Source organism: Zootoca vivipara, chromosome Z1, assembly GCF_965207765.1.
Source record: "Zootoca vivipara chromosome Z1, rZooViv2.hap1.1, whole genome shotgun sequence".
Classification (NCBI taxonomy): Eukaryota; Metazoa; Chordata; class Lepidosauria; order Squamata; family Lacertidae; genus Zootoca; species Zootoca vivipara.
The window spans coordinates 63,778,563-63,801,598 of NC_142583.1; the positions used below are offsets into that span (position 1 = coordinate 63,778,563).

Here is a 23,036-nt window from a genome sequence, read left to right on the forward strand (position 1 = left end):
AAGATAAAAGCAGCAGAGTTTCTGCATACAAAGCAAAGCAAAATAAATCCTCTCTATCTCTCTCTCTCTAACCATACGCAGCAATCCTACTCCTAACACCCAACAAGAAACAACTGTGCTAGCATTCCTAGATAACATAGTTCAATGCTGGTCATTAACCAATCAGAGAGCTGTTGCCAGGCCAGGCAGACCTTGGCTTTCTGCCAAGAGTAAATTGACACTGCCTTGAGTTAATTGTGTGAAACAAGAATCTGTAAGTTTCTCATGAGAACCAGTTAACAGAAACCGAACATAAGCACACTTTTTTCCCCTTTCCAGGCAAATAAGCAGATCAAGGAGGTCGGAGCCTTGAAGTCAAACAGCATAATCATCGCTCTGACAGATGGGCAATTGCAAGGGTACATACCGCAATATGCAGAAAAAGAGGTGAGTGTTGAATTGAAACTGTGCCTCCTGCTTAGTTCAGTGATTGTCTGTGTTGTTGTTGTTGTTATTTATCAAATTTGTAAAGTTAAAGGACCCCTGGATGGTTAAGTCCAGTCAAAGGCGACTATGGGGTTGCGGCGCTCATCTTGCTTCAGGCCGAGGGAGCTGGCGTTTGTCCACAGACAGTTTTTCGGGTCATGTGGCCAGCATGACTAAACCGGTACTGGCGCACGGAACACTGTGACAAGTGCCAGAGCTCACACAGAAGCACCATTTACCTTCCTGCCGCAGTGGTACCTATTTATCTACTTGCACTGGCATGCTTTCAAATTGCTAGGTTGGCAGGAGCTGGGACAGAGCAACGGGAGCTCACCCCGTTGTGGGGATTTGAACTGCCGACCTTCTGATCGGCAAGCCCAAGAGGCTCCATGGTTTAGACCACAGCGCCTCACATGTCCCTATACCCCATACCCACAGATCTCAGGGCGGTTCCCAAGATAAAAATCACAAAAGACACAATCAAAATGGAAACAAAAACAACCCAATAATCCCCTTCCCCAACACATTTTTAAAGGGCATTGGATCAATCAAAGGCCTCGTTAAAGAGGAATGTTTTTGCCTGGCGCCTAAATGTGTATAATGAAGGTTCCAGGCAAGCCTCCACCAATGGGGGCTGAAAAGGCATGTTCTTGTGTTGCCACCCTCTGGACCAGGCGCACGAAGAAGGGCCTCAGATGATGATCTCAGGGTGGGTTCATATGGGGAGATGTGGTCCTTGAGGTATTGCAGTTCTGAGCTGCTTAAGGCTTTATAGGTCAAAACCAGCCCTTTGAATTGGGCCCAGAAACTTAATTGGTAGCCAGTGCAGTCAGACTGGGATCTTGTTATATTCTAGCAAATCCTGACAAGACAGAAGTACTGTTCTTGGGGGATAGGAGGCGGGCAGGCGTGGAGGACTCCCTGGTCCTGAATGGGGTAACTGTGCCCCTGAAGGACCAGGTGCGCAGACTGGGAGTCATTTTGGACTCACAGCTGTCCATGGAGGCGCAGGTCAATTCTGTGTCCAGGGCAGCTGTTTATCAGCTCCATCTGGTACGCAGGCTGAGACCCTACCTGCCCGCGGACTGTCTCACCAGAGTAGTGCATGCTCTGGTTATCTCCCGCTTGGACTACTGTAATGCGCTCTACGTGGGGCTACCTTTGAAGGTGACCCGGAAACTGCAATTAATCCAGAATGCGGCAGCTAGACTGGTGACTGGGAGTGGCCGCCGAGACCACATAACACCGGTCCTGAAAGACCTACATTGGCTCCCAGTACGTTTCCAAGCACAATTCAAAGTGTTGGTGCTGACCTTTAAAGCCCTAAACGGCCTCGGTCCAGTATACCTGAAGGAGCGTCTCCTCCCCCATCGTTCTGCCCGGACCCTGAGATCCAGCGCCGAGGGCCTTCTGGCGGTTCCCTCGCTACGAGAAGCCAAGTTACAGGGAACCAGGCAGAGGGCCTTTTCAGTAGTGGCACCCACCCTGCGGAATACCCTCCCACCAGAGGTCAAAGAGAACAACAATTACCAGACCTTTAGAAGGCATCTTAAGGCAGCCCTGTTTAGGGAAGCTTTTAATGTTTGATGGATTTCTGTATTTTAATATTTTGTTGGAAGCCGCCCAGAGTGGCTGGGGGAACCCGGCCAGATGGGCGGGGTATAAATAAATTATTATTATTATTATTATTATTATTATTATTATTATTAAATGCATAAAACTTTTATTGATTTATTTCCATTCAAGGCAGAGCTTGCCAGGGATATGGGAGCAAGAGTCTACTGCGTCGGAGTCCTCGATTTTGACCAAAACCAGGTAGGGGGCTATATTACAGGACACTGTGTAGAGACGATAAACAAGTTGCTAGCAATGTTTGAAGATTTACTTGCTTCCTTGGTATTGGATGTACCTGTTAGGAGACCTGCTCTCTATATACAGCAGAATGAAGATGCAAAAGCCTTAGGTTGTCAGTAGGACATACTTCTTTTGAATTGTCCCTCCACCCGCCCCCCCATGTTAAAACACGCACATGCCCCTGTGTCAATTTTTAAATGCCTGCCAGAAACCTTCCTATTCCGTCCAGGCCTATGTAGGCAATTAAGAAATGCATCCTTCCACAATGGTTAATTGATGTCTGTTTTTAACTTGTGTGGATGGATTTTATTGTATGGTTTTATGTTTTATTGCTGGCGGGAGAGCACGAGGCTCTTAATTCAGGGTCTTGGGTTCAAGCCCCACATTGGGCAAAATATTCCTGCATCGCAGGGGGTTGGACTAGCTGACCCTTGTGGCCCCTTCCAACCCTATGATTCTATGAGGAGCTGCAACAGAAAAGGCCTGTTCTACTGTTGCAGCCCAGGGACCTCCTTTGGATTCAGGACACAATTCTACAATTCTATGGTAGCTACAGCTACAGCTATAGTTGCAGCTGTAGATGTAAATATTGATATGACATAGCAGTTTGTGTTTGCAGTGAATTTTGCATGTAGGAAAGCATTCAAAACCGCGAGCCCCCTCCTGCAGGGTGGTACGGCCCATTCTGTCACCTCCTCATTCCTTCCTCATTCTGCTGCATATGAAGGCCAAGTATGAAGCTACCATCTGCTGCAGGGATGGGGAACTTGTGTCCGTCTAAAGGATGGTGTTAGACTACAGACCCCAGAGTCTGAGCCAGCCTGGTTGATGGCCAGGGATGGTGAGAATCATAGCCCAACAACAGCTGGAGAGCCCCAGGTTATCCACCCGTGTTACACCGAGCCAGGCCATTGGCCAGTCTAACCCAGTGTTGTCTATTCTCATTGGCGGTTGCTCTCTGATGGCTTGGGCAGAATTCCTCATAGGAAAGACGAGGCACAGATCTGACTTAAAAAAAAGAAGAAGAAGGTTGTTGGACCAGGATCCAAGGAACAGACATACAGACATGAGGAAGACATGGCCAAAGCTTTGCTGTTTTTCTAGGCGGCTGTTCCCCCAGCTAAAAATATAAGTTGCTTTCAAGCAGTATCTTTCTTTGTCTTAGAACAGCTACAAAGAGCAAAAACAGCCTCATCGGCTTCTGTGGTTCTCCTTCATGCATCTTTTCAGTATTCCTGAAGGAGCATCTCCACCTCCATCATTCTGCCCGGACACTGAGGTCCAGCACCGAGGGCCTTCTGGCGGTTCCCTCATTGCGAGAAGCCAAGTTGCAGGGAACTAGGCAGAGGGCCTTCTTGGTGGTGGCGCCTACCCTGTGGAACGCCCTCCCAACAGATGTCAAAAAGGAAAACAACTACCAGACTTTTAGAAGACATCTGAAGGCAGCCCTGCTCAGGGAGGCTTTTAATGTTTAATAGATTATTGTGTTTTATTCTTCCGTTGGAAGCCGCCCAGAGTGGCTGGGGAGACCCGGCCAGATGGGCGGGGTATAAATAATAAAATATTATTATTATTATTATTATAGTTTGTGACTAGCCATAATGGCTATGTTCTCCCTCCACTATTGCAGAAGTAGGCCTCTGAATATCAGTTGCTGTGAACATCTGGTTGGCCACTGTAAAACCAGGATACTGTTTCGTGATGGTTGTTTTTCAAAGGCCGGTTTAGCTGTTTGTATTTTTTTGCCAATGCATTTGTCCTTCCTTCCTTAGCTTGAAAGGATAGCTGGTTTTAAGGAGCAAGTCTTCCCAGTCAAGGAAGGATTCCAAGCTCTCCGGGGGATAATTAATTCTGTAAGTATTCTGGAAATCTCACATTGCCTTAATTTTTCATGTAAAGGTGGTGAAATCTTATTTACTTTTGTGGCATTGTCTTTCATGCGAAATATTAAGCTGACTAAGCTTTCTCTAGCCTGAGTGCTTCATTGCAGATTGCTGTGGCTTCCACAGATCTGATCTCTCAGCCAGGGATGGCTAAATTGCATCCTTCCAGATGTTTTTTGGACTCCCATCGTCCCTAAACATTGACCACAGCAGCTGGGGCAGCCTGGGATTTGAAGTCCAGCAACACACGTCAACTATCCCTGCTCTAGGTGCTGCTAGGTACCACATAAAGCCCCAGCCTGGATAGAGAGGAGCATTTCTCTCTCGATGGATTGCTGAACTATGGCTCCAGCAGAATCTCTTTGGCTGGCTCCAGAGTCCAGTGTGAGAATTTCATCCTGCCCAAGTTGGGAGGGAGGAAAAAAAAGGATTGCCATGCCACTGAAATTTGCTGCTTCTGTCTGTTCCATAATCCAGGGTGAATATGAGAGCTCTCCGTTTTATCTTACACAGGCAGCAATAAAACTGCTAGCACCTTTGCAAAGCTAAGAAGGATGTGGTCTGGTTTCAAACTGGATGGGGGAACTGCGTGCTGAGATTCCTTCATTGCAGGGGGTAGGACTAGGTCCCTTCCTGAAGGTCCCTTTCAACTCTGCAATTACACTAATGCTGTGGGATGCACCATAGAAGCACTAGCAACCACAAACTATTGCTATATATAAGGGTCTGGTGACTTCTGTTTCCGTGTATCTGAAGAAGTGTGCATGCACACAAAATCTCATACCAATGACAAACTTAGTTGGTCTCTAAGGTGCTACTGGAAGGAATTTTTGTTTGTTTTGTTTCAACTACGACAGACCAACACGGCTACCTACCTGTAACTATTGCTTGGTAGTCGGGATGCAAGAAGGCATGTCTTTTTCATTCCGTTCCGTATTCGTCTTATGCAGCACTGTTTCAAATCCACTGCATTATGCCTTCCATAAAGAACTATGTTATTTGTCTCGCTGTTTGCTGTGGTGAAATGATGTAACCTACACAATTCATGGTGTAAATTATGTTGCCAATATGTTACTCCACGCCATTCATTTCAGTGCAAAGGAAATGCAATGCATTTTTTTGTGTGGTGGTGGTGGGAAAACACAAGAGCAATTACGGTACATAATGTTTGGGGACTGAAATAACCGTGAATACCAATCCTAATAGCGGGATTGCTTTCTGGTCTATTCCTGTTTCCCTTTTCATAGATGTCCCTACTTGGTAGTAATAGGCAGTGCCAAAAGCTGAGGCCACTGTTCTTCAGTGTCTGAGAGCTAGGTTTCCGTAACCAGGGCTTGATTGTCTGTGCAACTTCATGGAATTTACAAGGAACGTAGAAACTGGCCTGAGAATTTCAGCTTTTCGGAGAAAAGCTTATGCAACGAATGTAAGGTCATGCAAAGGACAGTCGTACCTTGGTTCTCGAACACCTTGGTACTTGTACATTTGGGCTCCCGAATGCTGAAAACTCGGAAGTGAATGTTCCGGTTTCCGAACGTTTTTCGGAAGCCGGATGTCCAATGCTGCTTCTGCTTGAGTGTGGAAGTTCCTGCAGCCAATCGGAAGCCATGCCTTGGTTTTTAAATGGTTTCGGGAGCCGAAGAGACTTCCGGAACGGATTGTATAAGCAATACTGACTGTATAAGCAATCTTTGCTTATGTTGGCCACCTCATGAGAAGAGAAGAATCCTTGGAAAAGACCCTGATGTTGGGAAAGATCGAGGGCACTAGGAGAAGGGGACGACAGAGGACAAGATGATTGGACAGTGTTCTCGAAGCTACAAACATGAGTTTGACCAAACTACGGGAGGCAGTGCAAGACAGGAGTGCCTGGCGTGCTATGGTCCATGGGGTCACGAAGAGTCGGACACGACTAAACGAGTAAACAACAACAACAACACTCAGTAGATTGTATTTGGCTTCTGCTAGTCATTGGGGGTTGAAGAGATCTGGAGCTGCAGTCGAAGTGGTCTGGGAGTTCACGTTTGACCAGTCAGTCGATACATGAAAACAAATCCATTCACACCCAAATATGAGCCACTAGTTGGAACTGCTGCTGTTCTCTGCCTCTGCTTTGGAAACAGTATGCCTCTAAATACCCATTGTCATAAATTGCAAGTGAGGAGAGCCTTCTTGTATGGAGGCCTTGCTTCTGGGCTTCCTGCAGGCCACTGTGAGAACAGGTACTAGATGTGTACTGGCCCTGCTGTGAATGTTCCTTGAGAAGTTTTGCCTGGCTGGGATATGCAATTGAATGGTGATGGTCATAGTGCTTCTTGCCCACTTGCATGGAGAGAGATGTGATGTAGCTTAACATACAAAGGTGAGCTGTTGCATCTGTTGCTCTGCTCACTATTGCCTCTGGTCCCACACACTTTTGCCTTTCCCCACTCTGCAATATGGCCTGCCAAAAGCTGGAAGCCTGCCATGCCAGGATGTGACCCTCAGGGAGGAAAAAGGTTCCCCAACCCTGTGTTGAGAGTGAGCCGCGTGGCTGCTGTGTTTCCTTGAAGGCTTCTTTGAGAGCATCTCAACCCTCTCTTGGAAATGATGGGAAATGGAAATGTAATGGAAGATGTAAGCCAAGTTGAGGCATGCGTGGCACCTCCCCTTCTCCAGTACAAAACGGGGCGTTAATTGTATCACCCTATTGACTGGTGTTGTGTGTGGTGAGTCCCAAATGTCTGCTTCTGTTCTGATAGGACTGAAGGTTTGGTTTGGTTTGGGACTTTGTTCGTTTTCCATTTTTGGGCTAACAAAACACGGGCGCAGGAGTGGCATACATAAATAACCTTTTTTGACACCTGGGAATTTCAATCTGAATTCTCCCCAACAGAAAGGACTCTGGTTTTTTTGGGAAAGTACTTTTAAACACCCCCCCCCAATTCATTATGGATAATTTCCCAATACTCTTTTACCCTTTTACAAGTCCTCCACATATGAAAGAACGTTCCCTCAATCTCTTTGCATCTCCAGCACTTACCTGCTTCGGTCTTATTGCTTTTCTTCTTATGACTTACTTCTGAGATGATATGCATAGGATTTGGCTTGGGAAAAAAAAAGAACTAGGACAAAGTTTTAGTGGACCCCCCATAATCACACTATATGTGTTAATTAGCATATAGATGCCAGAATTTCTGTGTTGTCGCTAACTACTGTGGCTGCTGTTCTGTGTATTCTCCGCTTCATTTCCCCCCTGGCCTCACTGTTTGCAATCCCCCATGCCCCTCAAGCCATGGGGATATATATGAGTAACTGAGGATAACACTTTATGCGCCAGAGGAAGCGGGGCTGCGCCCTGCAAAAGCTTAGCCATCATGCACTTTGTTAGCCTTTTAAAGTGTCACAAGCCTCTTGTTTGTTTCGGCTGCGACAGCCTAACAGGGCTGCTCCTCTGGGAATTGTGTAAAGTTAAACAACGTACGAGATCTGTGTGCAATCCTCTTCCGCTATAAGTCTGCCAGTGAACTTTTGCAAGCCTTTTTGGCGCTGTTAACGTTCTCCCAACTTTGCAAAGCATCTAAATGAACGAAAGGCTTGTCAGAATGCATCAATCTGAGAGGGAAGTCTAGTGGCTTAAGAAGAAATGCTGAAGGCAACTTAGTTATCCGATCAGTAATGGTTTACTGATCTAGTTTGGCTGATAATTATCCGGAAGTATGGCTTCCTGAGCAAGCGGAATAAATGCTCTGGCAATGTGAAAATTCAGGGCTCACAAGTGTATGTTTCCCTAGCTCTCCTGAGAGCCGTATTTCATTGCAGATACTATGCCCATCTAAAAAATGTTCCTTGGAAGCAACCTGCTTAGCTTGAAGAGAAGTGTATGAATTGCATGCATATCATGAGCATGAATTGTGGGAAGGCTGCAATTCATTTTCATTTTTAGGATGCGTCCGAAGGAGCACAGCCAGTGTGGTATCCTGGGCAGAATGCTGGGCTTTGACTCAGCTGATTTGGGTTCAAATCCCTGTTTGGCCGCAAATCTTGTTAGGCAGAAAGATAATAGCCGTCCTGCCTGAGAAAACAGGGCAGGACTTGTGTGCTGCTCGGAGGAAAGAATGCAATTCATAAACATTGTTTTTTGCATGGCTTTTTCATGAATAGAGGCAAAGGCCAAACAGTAGTGGTTGGGCGTTTTGTGTGTGTTTTGCAATACGTTTGTTTTGAGAGAAGACTTTCCTGCAAGCATGAAATGTGAGTTGGATTTCTAGCTGGTTGGTGGAAGAGCAGGGCTTGTGGCTATTGAATACTCATCTCAGGAAGAGGCAGAGTCCGTATTTGTTCCGAAATTCCATTTGTTTCTTAAACACCAGAGCTAAACAGCAACTCAAAGGAGACCCATGATACGTGTGTGCCAGCCGGAGCTGGACTGACTCTCGCGCGCCAAAACTGTTCCCTTAAAGGGGAACTGCCCGCTAGTTAGCCTGCTTCTTATTGGAGTGCTCACCTCCCTAGCTGTTCGGCGATAGGTTGGGTCACGCCAGGAGGCGGACCCTGTACAGAGGGATAACAGCTCCAAAATAGGTCTGTGTACACAACAGTGGCCCTGGGTATTTCTTAGCTCCCGGGACTAGGAAAAGCCAAATAAGTTATGCAAAACATGTGGCATGATCTGCCCTATCCTGTAGGGTGCAACTCTGTGCACATGCAGAAGTATCTCCACAGGGAATCTTTTTTATTTTTATATGCTTTTCATTAGCTTGTTATTACAACACAAACACACACAAAATACAAATACAGTGGTACCTCGGGTTGCAAACGCTTCGGGTTACAAACTCCGCTAACCCGGAGGTAGTACCTCGGGTTAAGAACTTTACCTCAGGATGAGAACAGAAATCGCGTTGTGGCGGCGTGGTGGCAGCGGGAGGCCCCATTAGCTAAAGTGGTACTTCTGTAATAAACGTATATCCATGTTTCAATTCTTATCTTTTCTAATTGACTTCCTTCGTCCTCAACGCGGGTCTAATTTCATATTTGGTAAACTGCTTCTTTCTCTTTTTCCTACTTTTCTCTATATTTTATACTTTTACACCATATTTTGTTTTGCAAAAATTACTCAAAGCAAGTCCAGGCATTGATTTTAGGACACTGCTTTTTTAGGTAATCTCTATATTTCCCCCTTCCTTTTTGGAATTTTTGCTTAGATTGTCCCCTAATTGTATCCGTAGTCAAATAATTTATCGTGCCACTCTTTTTTTTTGTTGGTACTATCTCCTTTTTCCATTTTTTTGCAATTAAGATTCTCACTGCTGATGTTGCATACAGGAATATTATTTTATTCTCACTTGCAATGTTGGAGTCTAATATGCCAAGCACAGGGCATATTAGCACAGGAGTGCCTGGCGTGCTATGGTCCATGGGGTCACGAAGAGTCGGACACGACTAAACGACTAAACAACAACAACAAATATGCCCAGCAGAAAAGCTTCTGGTTTTGTTTTGTTTTGTTTGTAAAGGTTTGTTTAAATATTTTCTTCAGCTCTTCATATCCCATATCCCATAAGCTCTTAATTTTATTACAGGTCCACCACTTGTGTAGCAGCATCCTCTGCTTGATTACACCTCCCACACATTTTGGATTTTGTTTTACACATTTTGAATATTTTGCTAGGTGTTATGTACCATCTATAAAACATCTTTAGAAAATTTTCCTTTATGGCGTCACCATAGGGAATCTCTTGCGTCTTCACCCTTGTCAGCCACACATTCCTTGCGCTGGGTGTGCTGCTTTGCCATCAGAAGAAATGACTAAATATGCCAATTTTGGTTTCTCTCAGTTTCACGCTTCTCCAATCTTAAGTTCATTTTCCCACATTTCCACATCAGTTTGCGATTTCTCCCCCCCCAAAAAAATCTGCTGAAAATTCAACTGCATTCTAGTGAGAATTTCTCCTCCTATATACATTTTTATATGCAATTTTACTAGGTACAGGTTTTAAATAGAAAGTAGTTTTTCAAAAGTTTATGTCAATTGTATTATCTGTTTTAAAATTTGTTATCTTGTCTTGTGCTGCTCTGGTCTAAGGACTACTGCAGGCATCCCCAAATTGCAGCCCTCCAAATGTTTTGGCCTACAACTCCCATGATCCCTAGCTAACAGGACCAGTGGTTGGGGATGATGGGAATTGTAGTCCAAAAACATCTGGAGGGCCGAAGTTTGGGGATGCCTGGACTAATGCAATGAAAGTAAAGTCCAGTCTGGTCTGTGTGCCTTACCTTCCAAGTCACGGACTGCAGAATCCGGGACTGGCAGCCGTGTGACACCGGAAGTTGCGTCGACGTAACTTCCAGTGTCGCTTTGCCCTTCTATGGGCACCAAAAATGGCCGTTGCCGGCTTTGAAAGTCGCTTGTACGCATGTCAGGAAGTGCGTTGACGCAACTTCCGGTGTTGCTCCGCCCATCTATGGGCACCAAAATGGCCGCCACCGACACCGGAAGTCACATCTATGCACTTCCGGACATGCGTAGATGCGACTTTTGAAGCCGGCGGCGGCCATTTTTGGTGCCCATAGAAGGGCAAATCGGAAAGAAAAAAAATGGCCGCCGGCAGGAGAAAATAACGGAGAAAAACGGGAGGCGAAGTGATACGGGGGGGGGGGCACCGGGAAAAGGTAAGTAAAATCGGGGAGAGCTATGCTGTGTGCTCAGCTCCATCCTGATCTTGCTTCGTTGTGGGAGAGCATCATGGGGAAAGTGGCTTCAGCATGGCGTGTGTGTGTGTGTGTGTGGTTTGAAGCAATTCGGCTCTCTGCATTTGTGGTCTTTTCACACATCCTGTTACTAGGTAGGAAAGCAATCACAGGAAGTGGCCTTGATGTGGGTTGGTGTGTTCGTCCTTTGTATGCTTCTGTACAAGTTCTCTCCTCGAAGCATCATTTTTCTTCCTCTCTCATCATACTAGAACCCGGGACCATCCAAAAGAGGCTGAATATTGGGAAATTCAGGGCAGGCAAACGAAAGCACTTGTTCACACAGTGCACAGCTAAAACTATGGAATTTCCTCTCACAAGAGGTAGTGATAGCCACCAACTTGGACGTAGTGTTAGAAACTCAGATATCTAAGCTAGGTGCCGAATGGCTCCTTAAACCAGGGTTACAGTCGCCAAAACGGAATGCCTAGTTGCCGTGTCTCAAAAGTAATATTTTTCAATGCAACTTTTTGGTTCCTGGAATTTGTTCGGATTGTGCAGATAAAATATCACAGGCAGAATTCTACAGGATGTGTGTGGAAACAGCAAAGGTCCAAGGATTCCCCCGGGCACGCACCTCCAGATGGTGGAGACGCCAGGCACTATCCTGGCACCCGGGAAACTTCACTCGGTCCCAAGTGGATGATAGCCAGGTGCAAAATGCGCCTGGCCAATTTCGAACACTGCTTGGATACCTTTAAAAGAAGATTATACAAAGGAAAAAGCTGCTGTGAACTAGTAGCCATGACGGCTATGTTTGCCTTCACTTTTGAAGACAGTATTCCACTGAACGGGACCCAGGTGGCGCTGTGGTTAAACCACTGAGCCTAGGGCTTGCTGATCAGAAGGTCGGCGGTTCGAATCCCTGTGACGGGGTGAGCTCCCGTTGCTTGGTCCCAGCTCCTGCCAACCTAGCAGTTCGAAAGGACGCCAAAGTGCAAGTAGATAAATAGGTACCACTACAGCGGGAAGGTAAACGACATTTCCATGTGCTGCTCTGGTTTGCACATGACCTGGAAGCTATACGCCGGCTCCCTCGGCCAATAATGCGAGATGAGTGCGCAACCCCAGAGTCGGTCACGGCTGGACCTAATGGTCAGGGGTCCCTTTACCTTTACCTTTATTCCACTGAACACCAGTTGTTGAGAGTCATGGCTGGGAAGCAGGCCCATCTCATGGGCTTCCCACGACCACTATGAGACCAGGAGCCTTGACTAGATTGACCTTTGGTCTTATGTTCCCATGTTGAGTGTGGAGAGAGGCTTGGAGAAGACAAGGCTCTTGTTGCAGTGCAACCTTTGCTGTTTCAAGAGAGATCAAGGTGAACAGCTAGCAGGAGGTTTGTTCCACATTGCTCTCCATGCTGTGTCAAAACTTTCCTGCCCTGCTGTTTTGTACAATCACCTGCTCTCGGTGCAGCTAAGCAGAAAACACAGAGAGGTTTTTCGTTTTCTTTGCAAGAGGCCAGAAAAGAGAAGTGCCAGCCAACCTCCGTGTATATGAAGCCTGGCCCTGTGCACCGCTTCCCCCCCCCCACTTTCAAGAACAGAATCCATTTACAGGGAGCATCTGACTACCAATTACAAGCCCCCTTAATAGGAACATTTCCTGCAGGAGGAAGAAATATGCTTGGCTTTGTGTGCTAGGGCAGCCAGGAAGCCAGTCATTAAATGCTTAAGTGGCAAAAGGAAGAAGAAGAAGAAGTTTGGAGGAGAGGGAAGGGAGGCATGAAGTGAGCGTGGAGGAAAATTATTCCGATTATATCACTCTCTCCTCTAATCCACGCGGATAGCCTAGCGCTCGAGCTGCACTTGCTGTGAGATTTAGAACAAACATGTTAAGAGGTTTCTGCTCACGCAGCTGAAATGCGAGAGGAGCAGAGAGCTATTGGGGAGGTGAGGGGGCGAATTGCTGTGTGGAGTTGTTAAAGGGGCTCAATGGCCTGGAAGGGGAATATTTCTCTGTCCTCCTACCCTTCACTACCGCACAGGGCTTAATTTGACATCCCCTGACATATTACAAATCATATAATGTCCTGGTGCACAGAGGGCTGCTTCCTAAGCAGCAACTTAACTGATAAGGTCCCAGCTTCTCTCCCTCCCCACCCTCTCCTCTGCATCCCTCTGCACGGTTTGCCTTATGATTTCGATTTGACTCGTCAGATACCACTAAACTGCTATTGGTTGCATTACATAACCGATGCGGTAAACTCTCCTAACAAACTACAAACTCCAGAGCATCGCTCTCGGCCTCCGTTCCCCACTCTTTTTTTAAAAAAAGAAACATTTTCACAATTAAACATTGCCGTCACATAAGTATAAAAGAATAAACCACAAAAATAAAAAAAACAGAAAATAAAACATTTTCACACAATATTAAATCCACATTCTAGGATTACTCACATCCCTCGACTTCCCTCCATTCCCTCCCCTGATTCTTTTATATTATCTTAATTTATACATGTCAATAATTGCCTTGTCTTTAATTATCTCCAAATTTAAACATCCTCCTTAATATTACAAGTGGTTGTTTTTTTAAAAAAAGCCTGCTACTGTGTTAACTTCCTTACAATGTTTTTGTACAATTTGCAATAAACATTTCCCACTCCTTATCCCAAGGCACGCTTTCCCACAGGAAGCAATGCAGAACGGATTGATCTGTTCCAGACTTTTAAAAACAACCCCTAAAACAAAAATTTAACATGATTTTTTTTCTATTTTACAAGACCATTGATCCATAAAATGAAAACAATAAACAATGTACTGTACTATAAAATAAATAAAACAGTATTGTAGATGATGAAAATTAAAATTATTATTTTTTCCTTACCTGCACTGATAATAGTCATTGTTTGGATGGGGGGCTTTTATCCATTTCTGCAGTCACCCAATCAATCAATCATTCAGTAGCTGAACTGGGATCCACACAGTCGCAAAAACAAATGAACTGAAAAAGCCTCAAAACAAAAAAACGCAAAATAGCAAAAACAAAAGCACCAAATATAAGCTCCAAATATCACCTCAGAACACTGCAATTGGAAATGGAAGGCTTGAATTACAATTGGGGGGGGGGCACAAATTAGCAGCGCAACAGGAAACACAGGGGGACACAAAACGGACCACATTCGGCTTCCAAAAAAAAGTTTGAAAACCAGAACACCTACTTCTGGTTTTGCAGCGTTCGGGTTCCAAGTTGTTTGTGAACTAAGCTGTTCGAAAACCGAGGTACCACTGTACAACCATGCAGGATTTAACCCAGGGGTGGGGAATCTCTGATCTTCTGCATTCTGTTGGACCACAGCTACCATTGTCTCTAACCATTGGCTATGATACAGTAGCTGGAGCCGATGGGAGTTCGAGTCTAACAACAGGACAACTTTCCATTTGGCTTAGTGGCGCGGTGCGCCGGGGCGCCTCCCCATCAGGGGCGCTGGGCTGGGGTGCCCAGCAACCCTGCGCGCTGCTTATGTTCGAGGCGGCAAGTGAGATGCTGCTGCTGAAGCAGCCTAGCTCTGCCGCTGCCCCTCCTCCGTCGCACTTGCACGGGGCGGTCAACTGTATCCTCCGCCGTGCGCTGTTCCCGCCACATCCCCTCACAACAGCAGGCTTGCTAGCCACCCTTCCAACAGTGCCTAGCAAGCCCGCCCAGGTAAGGGGGGGCGGCGGTAGCAGCGCCTGGAAGGGCTCCTTTCGGTGCGCTGTTCCTGCCACCCCCCTCGCAACAGCAGGCTTGCTAGCCACCCTTCCAACGGCGCCTAGCAAGCGGGGGGGGGGGGAGGGAGAGGGATTTTGCACCACGGCGCTGGATACCCTTAAGACGGCCCTGTCCAACAATATATGGGGAGTCCAATGTTCCCCACCTTGCTTTAGCTCCTGTGTCGGTGCCCTTCCCGTCTAGCATTTCAGCGGTTAAGCACTGTTGCAACCTTTCCTTGTGTAATCCTCCAGGCATGCCTCTGCCTTAGCTATGTTCCATAGAGCTGCTCTCTAGGCTTATTCATCCAGACTCAATCCTGCTCGGACTCCGTCCTGCCTGGGCTGCATTTCAGCCTGCATGGAAACCTGCTAACTCTCCTGTCTGTCTTCAGAGTCTTGGGGGGTGGGGGGACAGCTCTAAAATTGAGGAGTGATGCTTGCAATCTGATCACACTGTTGTTCTGTACTTTCATATCATAGACTTATCAGGGCAGCGTACGATGTTAAAACATAAAACACCCTTAAAAACCTAAAAAGTGACTGGCAGATTGAAAATGAAAATGAAACAGCTGCAAAGGGTTGCTGGCATGTTAGGGGCTGATCATTAGACCTTTTGCAAAAGCATGGCATACAAAAGCATGCAGTTTACTGCTAGGCTGCAGTTCCCTATTCTGCTTAGAATTTATTTTTTTTTGCAAAAGCTGGCACAGCATAGTAGTGCCATGAAGTTAATTTTATTTTTTTGTAAAATCTATATACTGCTTTTTTAAAAAAATCAAAGTTGTTTACAAAAAGAATGAAACAATAACATTGTCAATTAAAAAACGGCTATTTGAAATGTTCAAAATAGAATTAAAATTAGCGAGAAGCTAAAACCAGATTAAAGCATGCCAGCATTCTACATTTCTGGATTGGCTTGCCCAAACAAAAAATGTCTTTAGAAGGCACCAAAAAGAACACAATGCCAGATGTCGAGAAGCAGGGAGTTCCAAAGTATGGATACTGCCGCACTAAACGATTGATTTTGTAGAAATGCGGAATGAGTGGCACCTGTAACAGTTCTAGCTCTGCACTGTCACATATTTTTGCAAAACAGCTTCTCTTTATCAGTTCCTCTTTTCCCCTCCCTTTAAAGCACACTTCTCTTTTAAATTGTTCTTTTTTTGTGGTTTCATAAACTGGGTTACATTGGCCTGCTTTGCACGACATGGTAAGTGAAACCATGTGCAAAATGGGCAGGCTCCCAGAGAGGAGCTCCCAGACGCTTTGCTCTGTCCCCCCCCCCCGGTCGATTTTCGTTGTTTCCTCTTGTGTTGAGTTTTAGATTGTAAGCTCCTTGGAACGGGGACCTCTCCGAAGCACCGTTCTCACAGAATGCATGCTGAATAAACAGCAGGCAATAGCCAAAGAAGGTGCTGTGGTTCAAATGTGCATTGCAGCAACCCCTGAGAAACTAGCCAGGCAGAGTGGAGGGCAGAGAAAGAGAGAAGGAGAGAGAGAGAGAAAGAGAGAAAGAGAGAAAGAGAGAGAGAGAGAAAGAAAGAAAGAAAGAAAGAGGGAGGGAGGGAGGGAGGGAGGGAGAAATAGCTCTCTTTTAAAAATTCTAGCTCCACCAGCAGAAATTCTAGCACCCACCCAGCAGGCGAAAACAACTGCTGAGAGAGAGAGAGAGCATCAGCCAGCTGGCAAACCCAAGAGTGTGATGTTTCTGCTGCTCCTTGTGGTTTGTTTTTTCGTGTGGGCCTTGAGTGACTCCTGGATTGCTTCCTCGTTAAGTGAATAATTGGGTGGGACTTTGTCTTCCTCTCGCCCTCTCTTTTGTTCCACTTCATTAGTGTGCTATATTGATGTAACCTCAGGAAGCAGCTCTGATGGTATTGGCCCCCTCTGAGGCTACAGATGTTTCAGAGGAGGTCAAAGAAGACCCCAAGGATTATCCCAAATCTCGGCTGCTTTCATTTATCGGCCATATTAGCAATCCGTTTTCTCCTCGGTGCCGCTGATGCTTTTGAAAGGTGTCCCATTGCCATTATTTGTTGGGGGGGGGGACAAGACTTTAGAACCACCTTACCCCCAAATGGCAACTACACGTTCCGTTTTGATGACTGTAACCTCGGTTTAAGGAGGCATTTTGCATCTAGGTTGTATATATCTTGAGTTTCTATCTGCCCCGAGGTTTGCAAAAGTACCGAAACCAAAGCCCGAGTGGAAGCCCCACCATCCCTGTCCTGTCCCCCACAAACAGCCCAGTGAGAACTGATTATGTTCAGCATCTGCAGAATATTGATTGTCAGATAGAAAGAAAAATGTAAGTGGAGAGGGATGGAATGAGCTAACCTGGAAATACTGTTAAGAGATGCTGCAACATTTTGTTGCATGCCCACCTTGTTTTAAACTGTTCTTTCTCTGAGAACCTCAGAGCAGCTTATATGCGCTCAGGAGGGCTCCCATCCAAGCAGTTTCCAGGGTCAAACCTGCTTAGCTTCATAAAAGTAGAACGGCGTCCCTGATGAATTTGCTCTGAGCTTTTGAGAAACTGTTTCTGTCAATATGTAAAGAAAAATGAATGATATAAAGTCTGAACCATCCTAAATCGGCTGTTTCTTGTACTGGTTTCTATCCCATTAATACCCAATGGAATTTTGGATAATGGTGTTCATAGAAACAAGTAGGGGGAAAAAATAACCACATCTGCATGAGTATATTATTGGCCTCACACTCCCTTGAAGACATTGCCAGTCCTTGAATCATAGTGTGGAGCGAGGAAACCATTAATGCAATTTGTGTGTGTGGTTTTGTTTTGCTCTTTTATTGACGCAGGGTTCTGTAAGGTAAATTTTGCAGGCAGTGCACACGAATTTGGCGAGCAGCGCAAGAGCAGGCCGAATGCTGGGGGAGCTAAGATTTACATTAAGTAAGACTTGTGCATTGACCGCTGTGCTAGAATATAATAATAATAATAATAATAATAATAATAATAATAATAATAATAATAATAATATATTATTTATACCCTGCCCATCTGGCTGGGTTTCCCCAGCCTCTCTGGGCGGCTTCCAGAAGGATATTAAAATACAACAATCTATTAAACATTAAAAGCTTCCCTAAACAGGGCTGCCTTCAGATGTCTCCTAAAAGTCTGGTGGTAGTTGTTGTTCTCTTTGACATCTGGTGAGAGGGTGTTTCCCAGGGTGGGTGCCACCACTGAGAAGGCCCTCTGCCTGGTTCCCTGTAACTTGGCTTCTCGCAGTGAGGGAACGGCCAGAAGGCCCTCGGCGCTGGACCTCAGTGTTCGGGCAGAACGATGGGGGTGGAGACGCTCCTTCAGGTATATATAACAGCAAACTGCTTGAATTTTGCTTTAACAACTAGCGGCATATAAATTTGATTTTATAAATAAAAATAAAGAAACCCTTTGTTTTTAGAAAACTTGTACATTTGCTATCCTGTGCACTGTCATGCTTTGGCAGGATTTAAGCAGCCTAGCTGTCAGGAAGGTTGCAGTTAGAGATAGATAGAGAGAGAGAGAAAATACTTTTTCTGGCACCGTGGGAATACTGGATGAAATAATGTCTTTAACTGTAACACCTTTTAGGTGCATCTACCTTTTAGGTGCATCTACAGTGGTATCTCGGGTTACAAACACTTCGGGTTACAGGCTCTGCTAACCCAGAAGTAGTACCTCGGGTTAAGAACTTTACCTCAGGATGAGAACAGAAATGGCGCAGCAGCAGTGAGAGGCCCCATTAGCTAAAGTGGTACCTCAGGTTAAGGACAGTTTCAGGTTAAGAACGGACCTCCGGAATTAAGTTCGTAACCAGAGGTACCACTGTAATTGTTTTTAGAATGCAATGGCTTTTATAAAATTAAAATAATTAGTGACATGCTTGCAACCCTGGGTTCCTTCAGAAGGAAAGGGTTGGATGTAAATTCAGTTAATTAATCATCTTCATCATTATCATCCACAGCAAAGAGCAGTGTACATTTAGGAAATGGAAGCGAAATCTTCCTATTGCTTTTAAAGCTGTGACATTCTGTGCATTCCACATGCGCGCTGGATATTGATAGTTTTTAATCTGGGAATAACTCCCAACGCTGCCCTTTCTTTTTAAACAAGTAAGCAATTGCCTTGTTGCGTTCATGATTTTCCTTGGATCAAAATGACCTGAAATCTGACCCTTGAACTTGTTTTTTCTTCCTTTCTGGGGGCGGGGGAGGAGAGATCCAGCTGTTCTGAAGGCCTGCCCAGAATCCTGAACCCTGTTTGCCATTTCACGGGAGGAATAGATGCCAGGAGAGTTATGATTTATGGCAGCAGCGGCTGCCAAAATCTTTTGAACTGTGTGCTAGGGCTAAGCGAAATCAAAGGATGCTGTGAAACGAATTGACGCTTAGCATATTTTGCTAATTGTCAATGTATGGAGTGTGTTGATTAAAAAAATGAAATAAATCCATCCTGGATATGTTCTTTTCTACCTGGCCCCCCCACGCTTGGTTACGAGTTGGAAATGGGTTCAGAGAGCTTTTTCCTAAAACCCATTCCTGCATAAATGGGTCAGGTGGAAATAAGATATCACTTGGGCCCCCCTACAGTAGGGTTACCAGATGTCCCTGGTTCCCGGGGACAGTCCCCGGATTTGCTTGGGAGTTGCGGGCAGGGGGTCGTTGCCGAGGAGGGGCGCAAGGCACGCGGCTTCTGGGGGTTTCCCTGTTGTTAATTCTGTCTCTCACAGCTACAATAAACCCACCCTTAAAATTATGGACTGGTCATTTCTTTGTCAGAGGGCAAACGGGCAAATTTAGCAGGGGATCAAATACTTTCCCCCCTTCGCTGTATATGCTAAACTGTATATTGTACTGTGTACTGCAGCTCACGCTTACTTTTTATTGCTCACTGAAACTTGGCTTTTTGGGGAGCAGGCTTTGAGCATGCATGTTCTCTCTTATTTCCCCCTCAGTGTCGTGATTGTGGGGGGAAATGAGGGCCCCGGTTTGGGAGTCTTTCCCCTCGCTGGCAGTGTTAGAAATTCCCCAGGCGCCGGGTGCATTTTGCGACTGGCGTGGGTCAAATTGCGACCACGTTGAGATCTCTGGGTGCTAGCTTGGCGACAGGCATCTCCATCTGGCTGGCCGCCCCAGACACTCTAACCACTACACCACCCTGACTTCCTAGAGTTCTTCTGCTGTAGGGCAGCTCTATAAATTAAGTAGATAAATAAATATGTCAAATGTTTTCCTTGAAGCTTGAATTTGTTTTAGTCTGGATTGTTTTATTTGATGTTTTAATGTGCTGTAAACTGCTTTGAGATTTCCCCCCTTTAAAATACAAAGCGGAATAGAAATGAAACGAAGAGGAATAGTAGTAATAATAAATTCCTAGACATTCCATTGTGGTGACTGCAACCTAGGTTTAAGGTCCCATTTGGCGATTAGCTTATACAGTGGTACCTCTACTTACGAATAACTCTACTTACGAATGTTTCTACTTACGAACGGAGCTCCGTCCGCCATCTTGGATGCGGTTTAGATAGGATTTTTTCTACTTACGAATTTTTAGATGGGGTTGCTTCGACTTACGATTTTTTTCTCCCAATGCATTCCTATGGGATTTGACTTACAATTTTTTTAGACTTACGAATGTGCGTTCGGAACGCATTAAATCCGTAAGTAGAGGTACCACTGTACAGTGGAACCTTGGTTCTCAAACTTAATCTGTTTCGGATGTCCGTTCGACTCCCGAAACGTTCGAAAACCAAGGCGTGGCATTCGATTGGAGCTGGCGCCCTGGAAACAATAGCTGACAGCCGCATTGGACGTTCGACTTCCGAAAAACGTTCAAAAACTGGAACACTTATTTCCGGGTTTTTGTTGTTCAGGAGCCGATTTGTTCGTCAACTAAGCCATCCAAGAACCAAGGTTCCACTGTATATGTGAGTTTCTAACCCTAGTAGTTTTGAATTGGACCATCTCCTCTCCTTTGGAAGAGAGGGTTCATTCTGCATATTCCTGCATTGCAGGGGGTTGGACTAGATGATCCTCAGGGTCCTTTTCAGTTCTACAATTCTGTGATTCCCCAGTGTCAGAAGTCATGCCATATTAGGATCACAGAGCATTGGAAGCTGCCTCATACAGAATCAAATCATAGGTCCATTTACACTGACTCGCAGCAGCTCTCTAGAATTTCTGGCAGGGGTCATTGAGCCTGATGCCCTCTGCATGCAAGGCAGATGATAATAATAATAATAATAATAATAATAATAATAATAATAATAATAATAATATATTATTTATACCCCGCCCATCTGGCTGGGCTTCCCCTGCCACTCTGGGCGGCTTCCAACAAACATTAAAATACATCAAATATCACAGATTAAAAACTTGCCTAAACAGGGCTGCCTTTAGGTATTTTCTAAATGTTTCTAGTTGTTTATCTCTCTAACCTCTGATGGGAGGGCGTTCCACAGGGCGGGTGCCACTACCGAGAAGGCCCTCTGCCTGGTTCCCTGTAGCTTTGCTTCTCACAGTGAGGGAACCACCAGACGGCCCTTGGCGCTGGACCTCAGTGTCCGGGCAGAACGATGGGGGTGGAGACGCTCCTTCAGGTATACTGGACTGAGGCCGTTTAGGGCTTTAAAGGTCAGCACCAACACTTTGAATTGTGCTCGGAAAGTACTGGGAGCCAATGTAGGTCTTTCAAGACCGGTGTTATGTGGTCTCGGCGGCCGCTCCAAGTCACCAGTCTAGCTGCCGCATTCTGGATTAGTTGTAGTTTCCGGGTCACCTTCAAAGGTAACCCCACATAGAGCGCATTGCAGTAATCCAAGCGAGAGATAACCAGAGCATGCACCACTCTGGCAAGACAGTCCACGGGCAGGTAGGGTCTCAGCCTGTGTACCAGATGGAGCTGATAGACAGCTGCCCTGGACACAGAATTGGCCTGCGCCTCCATGGACAGCTGTGAGTCCAAAATGACTCCCAGGCTGCACACCTGGTCTCAGATGTTCTCCGACTGAGCTACAGCCCTTTCTGATTGCTCACCCCCAGCACCTATCCTGTCCTCCATTTCCACCCCTATCTATAGTTATGGGGACAGGTTCTTCCTTCTCCTGGTGGTCAGGGGAGTGGGCTTCACACCAACCTGAGGCCTCCTCAGGGACAATCTTGGGGAGAACATACAATTCGAAGAGGTGCTCTCTGGCTAACTGGAACTGACAATGCAAATCCTGTTGTCAATGTAAGAATGACAGACAAAAGGATGTGGTTTCGATCTTTGGTGGCGTGGGAGAAGAACTGTACTCGAAAATTGCAAGAACGGATATGTTTGAGTGAGATAAAACCTTGTCAAACAAATTTGGTTGCCATAGTTGCTAGGCCTCCTTCTAGATGTGCTAAGTTATAATTGGCTTGTGAACTTCGCTTGCTGTCCAAGGTCCCTGAAGTAACGCAACAGTTCTTCCGAGTGCAGCCTGCTATAAGTTTTGCAAAGCTGGAAGGTAAAAAGGGGTTTCAAGGCGATAATGAAAGGTTATAAATCAGAGGTTGAGTGGGGATTCGAACTCTGATCTTCAAGGCTTGCATCCAGGATTCCAGATCTCCATGCTGGTTCTTGATTTCAAAGCTCCATTCAGTTTTGTCCTATAGCTTGTTTATTAAAAAAAAAAAGGATTTTCTTGGGTATCATTTATCGGTGGCAGTCCAGAAGCTCTAGGAAAGGGGGGTTGGGCAGCTCTCTGCAAAGACAAAGCAGATCCTATATTTCGTGCAAAACACAGGAAATAAAAAAAGATGACATCGGTTATTTTGGTCTCTCTACGTTGTTCTTTCTGTCAAGGAAGTTAAGAACTGTGCTTAGATTCACAGTACAGTACGATGTAAGAGGATGTTGCTGTCCGGTGATGGCCTCATCCAACAATTGTTTTATCATGGCTTCTGTTACCTTCTTTTATTTTAACATTGCTTGCTCATTTTTGTTGCTATCTGGCAAGTGTTGGGGATGAAATTTTAGTGGGTATCCGCATTGTGTATACAATAAATGTAATGTCTGTTGTTCTGAAACACACCTCCCACTCTGCAACTCAGATAGGCAGAGGAGGTTCACATTGCTTGCTCTGCCCCTTTCTTCCAACTACCCCCCCTACAGAATATTCTGCCCCCCTTGGCTCCCTATCTTCCCCGCAACTGGTTTTTCAATCTCTGCCCCACATGATTCCTACTTGCATAGGGCCAGTGTGAGATTTTAGTCCTCGGTCAGCCTGCTACAATCCTTTCTCACAGAAGAAGCATTGTTTTGACATTTTGTTGCTGAGAGTTTTGTTCCCTGAGCTGTTGAGATATTTGTGGACATTCCATAGAAACTACAGCCTGTTTTAAGAAGCTTTAAGTGCAGGAAGATATACAATGGAACCTTGGT

The 23,036-nt window shown here is 45.6% G+C and overlaps 1 protein-coding gene across 1 annotated transcript in view; it reads left to right on the forward strand.

Moving 5' to 3' along the window:
• The window catches only part of ANTXR2 (ANTXR cell adhesion molecule 2), a 145,581-nt gene that overhangs the window by 15,535 nt on the left and 107,010 nt on the right, over positions 1–23,036 (forward strand). The window contains exons 5-7 of the mRNA XM_035111642.3: positions 319–426; positions 2,212–2,280; positions 4,092–4,172. Coding sequence (XP_034967533.1) covers positions 319–426; positions 2,212–2,280; positions 4,092–4,172 — 258 coding nt within the window. The remainder of the gene's footprint in view (positions 1–318; positions 427–2,211; positions 2,281–4,091; positions 4,173–23,036) is intronic.